General features: G+C 43.4%; 1 protein-coding gene and 1 pseudogene across 11 annotated transcripts in view; both read right to left on the bottom strand.

The window, feature by feature from the left end:
* PLEKHG1 (pleckstrin homology and RhoGEF domain containing G1) overlaps positions 1-14215 on the bottom strand; it is a 170434-nt gene that overhangs the window by 66273 nt on the left and 89946 nt on the right. For 10 of the 11 annotated variants that reach the window (XM_061624114.1, XM_061624115.1, XM_061624111.1 and 7 more), the window contains one exon: positions 8764-9302. The exons of the other annotated variant lie outside the window; for it this stretch is intronic. In XM_061624114.1, coding sequence (XP_061480098.1) covers positions 8764-9302 — 539 coding nt within the window. The remainder of the gene's footprint in view (positions 1-8763; positions 9303-14215) is intronic. 11 annotated transcript variants of the gene reach the window in all.
* LOC133384592 (5S ribosomal RNA) lies at positions 8357-8475 on the bottom strand (annotated as a pseudogene).

Below are 14215 nucleotides of genomic sequence, written 5' to 3'. Positions count from 1 at the left end.
CTTTTCTTAATGCAAAAGTCCAATCAAATTGGTACCCCCTTACTACACACACACACGCACGCACACACACAGTCTGAAGAAGTATAGTCCTGTTTCCCAACACCAGTGGGTTACAGTGTCGGGTTAAGATCCAGGTTCAAATCCCTACCCAGCCATGAAGCCCACTGGGTGATCTTGGGCCAGATACAGTCTCTCAGCCTGACCTAACTTACAGGGTTGGTGGAAAGATAAAATGGAAGGGGGGGGGAACCATGTGCACCACCTTGAGCAATTTGGAGGAAAGGTGGGATATAAATGCAATAATAAATAAATAAATAAATTTCTGCTGCAATACCAGGATCCCAGCCTCTGCCAACCTGCTGGGCTTTTCTTTTTCTTTTTCTTTTTCTTTTTCTTTTCTTTTTTTAAAATTAACCAAGAAGCAGCAATGTGTTGGTGATGGGGATGCTAGATTGTGCACTGCAGACAACAAGGTGCACAGATTGAGGAGGGGGGTTAGTGCTTTTAGGCCTTGGGATGATCATCAGAACTGATGACTTGGTTAGCGTGCACTTGGGGAATGAGAATGGAGCAGATCAGCGCACGCACACACACACTAACACATCTGCCCCTCCTGCAAGCATTTGCAGGCATGCATGCATTCGGGCATGTGGGAAGGGGGAAGCCCTCAACTGCTGCATCATCCTGGAGAGAGAGAGATTGGGGGGGGGGGCAAAGTGTAGGTGGAAGAAAAGAAGGACGATGGCCACACACTAAGCCTCAGAAATGGAGGGTGAGCAAGTCCTGCGCTTCCTCACTGCTTCTTGGCTCTGTCTGGGCTGAAGACAAGATCTGGAGAGCCTCGCAAATAAGAACAATTTTTTAAAAGGAGGTGGCAGCGAAGCAGGAGTCAAGAAAGGCAGGCAGGCTGGCTGCCAGGAAGGAAGGGGGAAAGCAGCCTTTCCTTGCAGCCTTGCTTCTTTTTGCTCCACAAAAAGCCCTCTCCTCTCGTACTGAGCAAGGGCGTTGTCAGCAGCAGCAGTGCAAGGAGTTGGTGATAGTAATCCCCTCTTCTTCCTGGTGGCTCCTCCTTCAGCCTCCTTCAGTGTCTGCCATGTTTTTTATAGGCGGACATCTGCCCTTGGTGCACCTGAAAGACACTCTGCCACTTCAGCAAAAGTTCTTCCCTCTTGTTTGGAGCAAGGGGGAGGGGTGTCATCTGCAGCAGCAGTGGGGAGCAGACAGCATCCAGGAAGGGAAGACTATTAAAAAAATAGATAAATAAATAATTCATTTCTTTACTGTTTGCGCCTCCCCCCAGATTACTTCACAGCCCCCAGGTTGGGTACTACTGATTTAGGCTCTAGATTCTAGGGCCACCAAGAAGAAAACAGTTGTGTGAAAAGGCTAGTAGTTATACACGCAGCAACCAGTTCACACCACAGTAAATTCATTAAAACACAGGTTCAGCACAATTGTCACCAGCCAATACTCTATGACTATTTCCATCTCTCTAAAACAGGTGTTCAGTTATGTTACAAGAATAATTACTGTGGAAAAATCAGGTCTCCTGTATGCTGTACTTAATTTTTTTCCTCCTTCCTAATTAAAGAATCAAGAGATTTCCAAAAGCTGAAGCAGATTAACCCTCACCCTTTTATCTATGTTGATTTTCATTCACAATAGTGCTTGCTAGTTAGTCAACAGACAGTTTGGTTGAGTGATCCATTCATTGCTACAAGAGCAGCAAGTACAATAGGATTAATCTTCTGGGGCAATTCTATAGGACACTACAGTTAGGAGCACCAGCATATTCTCTTTCCCACTCAGAAGTTGCATAAAAAAGATTAACAGAGGATGTGTAGAGCATTCATTTACATTACTGAAGAATTATGTACTAATTTGTGTTGTGGCATTCCACCCAGTTGTCAAAATTAGCTTTGAGCTATTACAGACAACGTTAAAATGTTCTCTGATGATCAGGATTTAAGAGACTGGCATAGATGTTACAGATAGTCTCAGCAAGGTTCTGCACATTTTCTGTCAACCAAGGGAGAATCTGAAGAACATGGGAGATCTGGAGAGATACAGCCACCACCTCTCCAGCTGTGCTTGGCCTAGGGCAATGCCCCAAACTCAGCCTTTGTCCAGACCGCAACATATCAACCCAAAAGGATGCTATGGAAGAAGACTGATCTGCAGAGTTCACTGCACAAGGAGTTGATGAGCCACAATGATGGCTAAGAATTACATAATCATCCAAGTCAACCATGACTAACATTTCCTGTTCAAGGTGTTCAGTGCTGGCAGGCAATTAGAATTGTGTGAGGGCAGAGTGGGGATCCAGCAGATGTTCCTGATCCCATCCATCACATCCCACTCTCTGCTACCCACCATGAACTGGAGGGAGTCTCCCCTGTGGGGAGCTTGCTATATTTAGACTCATGCATGAGCAGGGAACCTCCATGAGTACAGCGGGATTCTTGCTGCAGATCTTCACCTCTGACATGTGGAAGGTGGCACAGCTGGGTGACAGGGACACAGCTGAGGGTGCAGGCCATGTGCAGAGCACATCTACACTCTCCTCTTATGCTTGAATTGGGGTCTGGCAGAGATGGCTAACCTGTTGCTCTCCAATGTTCTGGACTCCAGCTCCCATCAGCCCCAGCCAGCGTGGTTAGGAATGATGGGAGCTGTAGTCCAACAATATATGGGAGGGCCATCAGTTAGCCATCTCTGGGCCATGGGCTCACTTTTAACCAAATTTTGAAACCAGGGTTTGAAACTGTTCAAGATATTGGTTAAGGCTGACAGCAGTTGCAGGGGGGGTGAAAAAGAGGGTTGGTCTTTTTCTAATCTGTCTTTTTTTAAAAAAGAGGTAAACAAAATGCTCAAGTCTGGTCAATATGGTCCTGGACCATATTGATTTGTGTTTGCTTCACAGAATTCATATAACCTTGTCAGCAAATATTGTGAGGCTCATCTACCCTTGTAAACAGCAATGCCTACCTCTGCATGTGCTGTAATGGGCCTGTGGCTTTGAAGGGCATCATTATTCAAGTGCACACCTAGTCTTCTGAGTTGTGTTTGTGTTTAAAGAGAAAATGTAAGCTGAGAGACAGAATTTCATGGCCACAATAGCACGCTTTCCTATTCCAGGTGATATAAAATACTTTAATCACATCATGGAGAATGTCATCTTACTTGTAATTAGCTACTAACAGATTATACCGCTTGTCACAAAGCTAAGCATGTTCATGACTGCCTACCCAGGAGGCCACAGTAAAGATAAAGCCTCTAAGAAGCAGCCTTAGCTGCTGCTAACAATGTCAAGTTGATTGCCATAGTGCACACTCGACTGCCCTGCCTTTTGCTTGTTATAGAGACTAACTACTTTCTGGGATAAAACTTCCTTAGGAATGTAACATATTACCCACGGACATGCCGCGTTTACTAAAATCCCTCAGCAGGGGCTCAACTAACAGCTAGAAAGCAAGCACAGTCAATGAAACATTTTTCAGACATGCCATTTTAAAAGCTGTTTGGCGTCTTTAGCATCAGTAACTGAGGAATGTCTCAAAAATCTTAGCACATTTACAAAAGTCTGAAATGCTATTCTCTTCTCAGCCACTCCATTCATTCTCCACCTGTGCATGCTTACTCCTACTCCAATTCTTAATTACTCCACAAAAATAAAAAGGGACAAAAAAGGATACCACCAAAGGTATATTTAACTCCTATGAAAGTCCATAATATCCCAGGCCTAAAACCATGACTCTTGTTTTTGCCAAATGAGTTCCTCCCCTCCCAAGAGAATATAGAGTTTTAGAATCATTTTTTTAGTATAAAACTAGCAAGTATTTACTTGCTAGTTAAAATATTCTTAGCAGGAAGCACTAAAATTGTGGAAGGAATGGATAACCCTACCAGTCCACTAGTTAGTTTAGGGTACAGGAAGCCACCCATTCAGCTTCTCATTCCACTTTCTTTTTAGTGCTTCCCTATAGTTTTAATTGATTGCTGTTGTGTAACGCCAGGTCTGTGGTACAGAAAACATCACTCATCCAGGATATGATCCTGGATGAGGACGCAGACCTGGTATGTATTACGGAGACATGGCTGGATGAGGCCTCAGCCCCTATACTGGAGGCCATGTGTCCAGCCGGTTTCCGATATGCACAGCAGCCGAGGATTGGTAGGCGGGGAGGGGGAGTGGCAGTTATTTACCGGGAATCTTTGTGTTTCGCCAGACCCCCTCTCCACGAGACCAAGTTTGTTGATTGCATGTACTGGAGGTTGGGCCCAAAGGGCAGTTTAGGGATTCTGCTTGTGCACCGCCCACCCCGCTGCGCAGCAGAATCCCTGACTGAGGTGCTCGAGGTAGTCTCGGCTGTGCGATTGCTCTCCCCCAATCTTGTGGTGATGGGGGATTTCAACGTACATGCCGAGGCTGTCCTCACAGGAGCCCCTCGGGATTTCATGGAAACCATGACTTCCTGGGATCTGCACCTTAGTAATATAGGGCCTACCCATGTAGCCGGTCATACTCTCAACCTTGTGTTTGTCTCGGGAGGGGAGGATAGTGCTCTGAAAATGGGGGTGAATTCTTCTAACCCCGTGTCATGGTCAGATCACTATCTGGTGAATATAGATCTCTCGATGCCGCATGCCCTCCGCAGGGGACAAGGACCTATTAGAATGGTCCGCCCCAGACGCCTGATGGAGCTCAAAGGATTCCTGAATGTGCTGGGGGATATGGAGCTGACTGAAGGTCTCCCGGTCGAATCCCTGGTGATGGAGTGGAATAAGGAAGAGCACGCTTCCGCTTGCCGTGGAGACAGGAAGTGGGCCAGAGTCGGCCAGTTGCATTCCGGTCTGTTGGGATCGGTTTCAGCCTCTTCTCTCTGAGGAAGTGGACAAGGTGCTCTGTACTGTGAAGCCGACCACCTGTCTGGTTGATCCTTGCCCATCATGGCTCATCATGAGCTGTAAAGAGAGACTGGGCGAAGGGATCAAGGCGGTGGTGAATGCATTCTTGCAAGAGGGTGCAATGCCATCAGCCCTCAAGGAAGCGGTAATAAAGCCCATCTTAAAAAAACCGTCCTTGGATCCCCAAGAGTTAAACAACTTTCGCCCAGTCTCTAATTTACCATTCTTGGGCAAGGTGATTGAGAGGGTGGTGGCTGCGCAATTACAGACACACTTGGAGGAAACGGATTATTTAGATCCATACCAATCGGGTTTTAGGACTGGTCATGGTACAGAAACAGCCTTGGTCGCTCTGGTAGATGATATGCGGAGGCCATTGGATAGGGGTGAATACACCTTCCTTGTCCTCCTGGACCTCTCAGCGGCTTTCGATACCGTTGACCACGGTATCCTTTTAAACCGCCTAGAGGGATTAGGAATAGGAGGCACTGTCTTGCAGTGGTTCCGTTCCTATCTCTCGGATAGGCAGCAACGGGTGGCATTGGGAGATGAGGTTTCAGACCCTTGGCCTCTTCATTGTGGAGTGCCACAGGGTTCTATCCTCTCTCCCATGCTATTCAACATCTATGTGAAACCGCTGGGAGCAATCATCAGGAGTTTTGGGTTGCAGTGCCATCAGTACGCAGATGACACTCAGCTCTATCTCTCCTTTAAGTCCTCACCGGAGTTGGCTGTGAATACCATGTCCAAGTGCCTAGAATCCATAAGTGGATGGATGGGAGAGAATAGGCTGAAGCTGAACCCCGACAAGACTGAGGTAGTACCTGTGGGAGATGAAAGGAAGTTAGGAATTACTGACCTGATGCTTGATGGGGTAAGTTTACCCCTGAAGGACCAGGTCCGCAGTCTTGGGGTCATACTTGACTCCCAGCTGTCCATGGAGGCTCAGATTACAGCAGTGAGCCGGGCAGCTTGGTATCAATTACATCTGATACGGAGACTGCGTCCCTATCTTCCTGTTCACCTGCTCCCTCAGGTGATACATGCCCTGGTCTTCTCTCGCTTAGACTACTGCAATGCGCTCTACGTGGGGTTACCCTTGAAAACGGTCCAGAAATTATAGCTAGTACAGAACGCGGCGGCACGCTTGATTACGCATAGCCGTCGCTGGGATCATATCACCCCAGTGTTATTAGATCTTCACTGGCTACCAGTTGTCTACCGGGCCCAATTCAAGGTGTTGGTGTTGACCTTTAAAACCCTATACGGTTTCGGCCCAGTATATCTGAAGGAACACCTCCAGAATCACCGATTGTGCCGCCTGACGAGATCAGCCTCGCAAGACCTTCTCTCGGTCCCACCGGTGAGAACAGCTAGGCTGGTACGGACCAGAGAGAGGGCATTCTCTGTTGTGGCCCCCACCCTCTGGAACTCTCTCCCTTTCGATCTCAGACATGCTCCCTCCCTGTCCAGCTATCGCCAAGCCTTAAAGACCTGGCTGTTCAGGCAGGCCTACAAGATTGGGACAGATTAACTTATATTACAATTGAATTAATGAATGGTTTTTTAGCTTAAAATTTGATTATGTTGATCTATATGTATTGTTTTTATTCTTGTTGTTTGTCGCCTAGAGTGTCCCTAACCCGGACAGATAGGCGGCTGAAAAATAAAATTTATTATTATTTATTATTAAAGGAGACAGGAAGGAGATTGTAAAGGGGGCCGGAGTGAGCAAAGCCAAATTCTAAGCCCCTGAAGGATACAGACCCACATAATTCAAACACTTCTTAGCTGTGCTGAGCTTGATGATCAGGTACAGAATGTTTTGCCTCCTAGGTGATGGAATACTGCGGGCATCTGCACCAGCAAAGCTTTCTATAATGTGTGTGTTTCTGTCTGTCCTCCAGCAATATTAGTGTTGTCTTGCCTGTAAACCTCCCTCTCCACCAGTGGAGAAACATTTGTGCTACTTTTTAAGTCTACTCAGGATAGGGTGTAAGATCGCAGCCTAAACCTTTTTGTTATATCGTTTTTTTTACATTTGCCACCCTGGCCTCCTTCAGGAGGAAGGGCAGGATTTACATTCAATAAGTAGCAGTAGCAGTAGCAGTAGTAATAATAATCCAATTATAGTACTATTTAAAAATATTTTATCTCATTTATTCCACAACGGGGGGTTACCAAAGCTTTTATATGTACAAGTTTAGATGCAGTTATTTTATGCTCTATTAATAAACACTGTTGAAGATGTGAAAATTGGGTTAGCAGCTATACTGAAATTTCTAAACCCTATTTAAATTTGTGCTGAACAAGTATGCTGTATGTAAGAAGAAATGCTTGCTCTAGCATTTTATTTCACTCTTGTTTAAGAACTTTTAAAAATGCCTTCTTTATAGATATTTTACTATATCCCAGCAGTCAAAGAACCTAATGCAATTGTGCAGGAAAAGACTTGTTTCTGCGGATTAATTTTTTAAAAAAACATGTCTTTGTATATCAAACCTTGATAATCTTTTTTGCCTCGCTGTCTGCTTTTTTGTGTCATCAGACTAGTATTTTCTTTTCCAGATTAGTGATGTACTTAACACAGAGAATTGCCCAGAGCTACATATTATAAGATTTCCAGATTATGTGTATGCCTCCATGATTTGTGTCTGCACTGGACAGGAGGCCAAAGAATCATCGCTGACAAAGCAATAAATAAAATATAGCCCCCCTAGGAAAATGGTACCATTTGGAAGAAATGGTCATATATTCAAAAAGTCCCAATTCTATAAAAAGGAGGTTCAAATTTCACATTTTTTGTCTGGTCACAGGGTGGTTGGAAACTGCACACGAGAGTGCAGTAATGACACTCAGCAGGCTTTGTAACCTGAAAGAGAATGACTCTGATTGCTGATGAAGTTCTATCTCCCATGGTCACTCAAAGTTTGCAACCTGCATGTGGCTCTGGGTCCACTGCTGCACCTGAAAGTAGGAGCACCTTTTACCAAGCCAACCCCACCTAATGAGAAAACCTGGCACCATACACACCCCAGCACATCTCTGCTAGGAGTGATGGTAGCAGAAGACAGCTAAATACAAAACACTTTTTTAGCAAAACACTAAAGATTCCTAAGAATTCACAAGATACCAGATTTTTGTGAGATTCCACGAGCACGAGAACAGGGACAGGATATAAATCCTGATCACAAGAGGGAAGGGAGGGAACTACCAGGTGGTTTTGAAAACATGGTACACTAAACGTGAGAAACCATTTAGCAAATAAATAATTTTTAAAAACCCTATTGAACCAGAACTATCAGCAATTCATATTGTCTCTCCAGGAAGTTGTTATATGCCTTCAAGCCAATTACAACTTTTGGCGACCCTAAATCTTTTTTGGATGTATCCATAGGGTTTTCATGGTCAAAGGTATTCAGAGGTGATTTACCATTGCCTTCCTCTAAGCCTAAGGCACCCAGTATTCCCAGGCGGTCTCCCACCCAAGTACTAACCAGAACTGACCCTGCTTAGCTTCCGAGATCAGATGAGATCAGGCGTGTTCAGGGTAGTATGGCCATATGTAGAGGTGTCTCCAGGAAGATACCTTTACAAAAATTATGCTGCTATCCAAATATTATCATTGACAGAGCATTCATTCATCCACAGCAAGCAGCCTGCACTGCCCACCAGAGAATACCAATTTAGTGCAAGCCTCACCAATTCAGTCTTAAGCATTTCTTTTTCTGGAAATAGTTACATGTACCCAACAAGCAATACAAGCAATAAAGCTACATGCTCTTGGTATTCCCTCCATATGGATTTATTTTGCACATTCTGTATCACAATAGAATTTGAGAGAGATCCACTTACCTTCACAATGCTTTTTAAATCCTGCACATACGTCCTCTCTGTCTCTAGGATTTCTTGGACCACTCTGTCAACATACAGGAGCTTTGGGCTTGTAGGCTCGGCAATCAAGGACATGACACAGTTTTTGCTATTTTCCTTTGATTCAGCTTTCCGTGGCATAGTTGGCCTTCTTCCAAGACTTCCGTCAGAGACGTGTTCCTTTATAGGATTATTTTTTCTTGGCTCCTTGCTGGAAAATCGTTGGGCAGGACTCAGCTCTAGTTGTATGGCCCCTGCTTCCTTATCCTGGTTGAATAAGCCCAGATGATTGTTTGACACTAGCGTTGTTCTGCTGCCAAAGGAACAGTGACTATCCCTGGAGGATGCAGAGGATGATGTGGAGCTGAAGCTAACAGGACGGTCACTGTCTGACAGTTCCATGGTCTTGATTCCACAGTAGTGGAAGTGTCCATCTTCTCTGTGCAGGCTCTCCTCTGTTGTCTTGGAGGTCGTGCCCACCATCACAGGAGGCAGCACGTCAAGAGGCAAATGGTAGCCATCTTTAAGGGGAGGAAAAAGAAACATCACCTTTGCTTGTTATCAAGTATCATTATAACTGGGCCACCTTGATAAACAGGACTTCAAATTGTACAGAGACAGCTGGAGATGAAGGGCGCTCTCTACAGATATTCTAATTAATGTGTACAGGATGGAAAAAGAGTCTGCCAAACATTCCATACACATTCACTGAAAACATGAAGAATGTTTATAAGGAAGTACATACCTAATACCAGGTGCCATTTTTCTATGTTTCTACCTCCCCCCACTCCTAGGTCTTACTTTTGACAGCTATTTAAAATCATCTCTCCCAGTCCAAAATCACCATAATAAACCAGCTTCCCTAGAGTCCCTCCCTAGACTCTTCCTCCAGGGATGTAAATAGCCATGTGACTGATTATCTGTACTGAGCAAGCATACATTTCGAGTAAGGGAAGCTTTTATAAGCTGGCAAATAAGTGAGTAAAACATTTTGCAGACTAGTAACTTTTGTGAACTGGTTTGTATGTCGCCTTGTATGTTTTCCAGAGTGCTCCCCTCTTTTTCTCTCTTATTTAAAAAAAAATGTGATTGAATGCAGACAGGAGCTTTCAGCTTTATGTTTTATCTTCATTTTTGGGAAAGAGGTGATCTCTCCGTCCCTCTCTTACTTGGAGAAGGAAAGCTCAAATTACACAGTCCCAAGATCTCCCGGCGTACTATTACTGGACATATCTTCTATCTTACACGTGTAAATAATTACTGGACCCATTCAAACCTACATTAGAGATTCATCTGTTTTCATACTTCAATTTACAGAGTACAGGGGGAAAATGTACCTAAATAAATTTGATGCAGCTCTGGAGACACCACAAAACTGTTGTTTTTTGCTGCAACAGATTTACACAGCAATCCAACTGAACCCCTGATCCACCATGCTGGAGGGAGTTTAGGTAAGGAAAGTGGTGGGTGAAAACCTACCATCAGCAGGCAGCAGAAACCTCTGAAATGGGGTGTTGGAGGGGAACAGCCAGCCCTAATTGCCATCATGCAACAGCAATGTACTTGATTCCGGGCCTCTTTGCTGCATGAGCCCGGGAGCTGGCACTGCATAGCAGCATTTTCCCTACGCCACTACACACACACACACACACTTCTGCCCTGGCTGGCACAAGCAATGGGACTATAGAAGCGGCAGTGGCCAAGTTTCTCCATTAAGCCTCACCAATTCAGTCTTAAACATTTCTCTTTCTGGAAATTGTTACATGTACCCAACAAACAAGACAGAGGTCTCTCTAAAAAAATTACAAAAATCTGTATATAAGAAGAGTTTCTTCAGTTAAGCAGCAAAAAGAAAAAAAATTCCTTTGCTTTCTGACAAAGAAATATGCATGTATGTTATCAGCATAAAAAGCAACACTAAAACCAGAATAAAAATACTCTGTAGATTTAGAATGGCTTGGAACCTGGATAAATAAGATAACTGGAAAAGCCTTCCGCTAATTTATCACAAGACATATACCTAAAAATCTGTGACAAAGGACACCTGATTAGCTGCCTTAGCTGAGACAGAAAGAGTTCCTGTTTCATTCAATCACTTTGTAGTCTTTCTTCCTGTTTCACTGATGCTTTCTCACTTACAGATAACCTGAATGAACTAGAAAATTATGTTTACTTTGTCAACACAGCACAGTTCAGTAATATAAACTATACAAAAAAAAAAAACAAAGATTCCTCTGGACTGAAAGAATCCTTCCAATTTTAAGAAAATACAAGTAAAAAAAGATATTCTACAATGTGCTCTCCACTTATTTTTACAACCATTTAGCTTTAATTAAGTTGTAATGTGGTTTGCTTTTAAAAGCCTTTATATACAGGACCTTGGCAAAGGATTTCGGACAGAGATGGGGAACCGGCGGACCTGCATTTTGTTGTTTGACTCCAGCTCTGATCAGATCCAGCTAGTACGGCCAATGGTGAGAAATGATGGGAGCTGTAGTTCCACAGCTTCCCCATTACTGTTTTAGGATCATGAAAAACCTGCAGCCCAATTCTTGGGATCTGAATATTGCAAACTTTTGTCTGAAAAGTTAAAACTAACAGGGACTGTGCAGATGCTAATGAATATGTGTGATGGCACCTTTTGTCCCTATTCCTGTCCACTCCACATTCATCTGCAGGCCTAAGCACACGGCTGTGGCTGCTTTCACGCTGCACTTTATTCCATTATTTTGATGATTTCTTACCTGGTAATTTGCGCATTATATTTGATCTTTCACATGACGCACAAGCTAGCTTCAGAATTCTAGTGGAATGTAGTGGAAGTTTAGCGCTAATTTCTGTGATAAATGATACCAGAAGTAATCTGTTAGCAAGGCTGGGAATGCGGAAGATTGCAGGAGTTTTTCGCTAACTGCAGCAGCTTGCATGACAGGCATCCCAGCATGCTGTGTGTTCCCACCCTTTAGATGCGCAGGGGAGGGGGGTGCCTGACGAACGTTGTACCGGTATTCCGGCATCGGCACAGATAGCAGCAGCATTTCCCACACACACACCCGTCTTGATACAACTAAAACAATTTAAAAAGTCAGCTCCTAAAGGGAGAGGGCTTGCATGGTGACAGGACGACATCTTAGACCTCCTACACAGTGGAGAACAGTGTGCATGGGTGAGGGACAAAAACAAGCCATGTGAAAGACAGTTGCATGAAATGCCAGTATATCGGCTGAAAATGCTGCTGTTCCTTAACGCAGCAGGTACTGCAGTGTGAAAGGGATTTTAGAAGCGCCACCTTTTTAATCTGTTAACCTAATGCAATCGGCCCCATGTGTGAAAGCAGCCTATGTGAACACAAGCTGTTCCAAAAAGGTAGGAACACCAATCACACAGATAGAACATACAAACTTCTAAATATGTAGGCTCTGTTTAGGTCTTCAGACTGACATGAAGGTTGGGAATGGACACTCTCCTCTACCTCAATTGTCTCAATTACCTTTACAGGGCTGGATTCAGGGTTTATTCAGTACTTTTGAAAGAGGTGCAACTGCAGACTTGAAGAAACACTGTTGCTAAAGCATATGTCTCTACAGTAACTAGAAAGTTTATAGTAACAAAGGAAGAAAGTTACCAGGCCAGACTGTTTAGTCATGTACCTCAGGGTTTTTTATTCTGAATGGCAACATCTATCCAGAATCACAGACAGAAGCCAAGCCAATCATCTAGCGCTACATAACCCTTTTTAAAGCTGGAGATGCTAGGGATTTAACATGGGACCTTCTGCATACCACTCAGTGAGGGTCTGTCCTTTTGTCCTATCCTAGAGGTCTTACAGCAGAACCTAGCACAATGACAGCAGCAAGTGACCTTCAGATTCCTGGTTCAGGTGAAATCAGTATTTGTTGCTGAATGCTATGTTTTGTGGCAATCCTTGTTTATAAAAAAAATAGTTTTATAAATTGTTACCACGAGTCTTTAGTGGAATCTAAAGTCCAAAAGAACAGGATACTGCATTTGATCATCCTTGGGATCCCTTTAAACACATTCCTCTGCAGAAATCATACTTCAGTGAAACTACCCAAGATGCGTGACATGGGGCTGTTGCAGAAAATAGCAGCCTATCGAAGTTGTCCCACTTTATAAGATTTAGTTAGACTTATCATTTAATTTCCCCAAATTTTACCATCCTGCTCCATATCACTGGTTGCTAGTTGTGGGGGCAAGGGAATCACAGGGACAAATCTGACAAAGTTATACTGGGATATGTGCATGCGCTCATGGTGGCAACATTTTGGGCAGCAGGTTTACAAGTATCAAATATTTTATCATACTCTTGAAGAAATGCCATCTTTACACACTTTCATAGATTTACAACTGGCAGGGGCCTTGGTTTGGTTTGTACAAGCTAAGCACTGGAAAGAAGGCTAATTGCATGTTTATCAACACTTGCAAGATAAATGTGCTTCACCAACATGATCCCTTTCTGTCCATATCTTTCCACAAATGTAGTTAATTCCCCACCCTGTCCGGCCTACTGCCTGTGAAGCCACATTCTGCTGATACTCCAGCAAGGTACTTTAAACACAAACCAATACACACAGTGACCCAGAGAGATTGTGTTACATTGAAGACCGGGAAATGAACTATTTCCACACCCACAGGTAACTGTAGTACTAGAAACCATCTGCTGCAACATCACATATAAACAGAAGAACTTTCCTATGGATAATAGTCTAATATTAATTTACATGAAGTTTTGATATCAGGTATACCTTATTCAGGTATACTTTATTCAGCTTATCACCATTAATTATGTGTTTTATGCAGCATAGATACCTTTAATGGGTAAGTTTGCAGCAATCACTGAAACAGCTATTTCTGACAGTTTCAAAGGTCAAAATAACGCAGCTTGAAAAACCCAACAATGCAAGATTTGAGACTTTACACCCATTTATATTCCTTACAGTAACTGTTGAAACTACATATGAATATCTGCATCCCAAAGTAAAGCATATGGTTCATGTTATCACCTTCGCCAAAACATGTAACTTTAAAATCATCATCTACATAATCAACATTATGCTACCAAAATCTCCTTTTTATTTATTCCACATGAAATCAAGCGTTAATCTAAACTATAACTTTCCATTCTTAATTATAATCCAATTAGGTAGCTTTCAAGTAAAAACAGGTTATGCAATTGTACAACAAAGACCAAGAAAGGTTGTTTGTAAGAAAGGTAAGGACAACATGTTCCAGAATTTCACCACCCACCCAAAAAGATGCTGCAAGCTATTTGATCAAGAAATTTGACAAAATGTTACTGTCACAGAAAATTCCTCAATAGATAAGACACTCTGTCCTGAATACCAACAACATCAAAGAACACTTTGCATAGGCAGCTTGGACAGTTCACTTGGGTTGTTAAAAAAACCCCTCA

Source organism: Rhineura floridana, chromosome 4 (genome assembly GCF_030035675.1).
Source record: "Rhineura floridana isolate rRhiFlo1 chromosome 4, rRhiFlo1.hap2, whole genome shotgun sequence".
Taxonomy (NCBI): domain Eukaryota; kingdom Metazoa; phylum Chordata; class Lepidosauria; order Squamata; family Rhineuridae; genus Rhineura; species Rhineura floridana.
The sequence above is the reverse complement of the archived record's forward strand: the minus strand, read 5'-3'. Positions and strand labels throughout refer to the sequence as shown.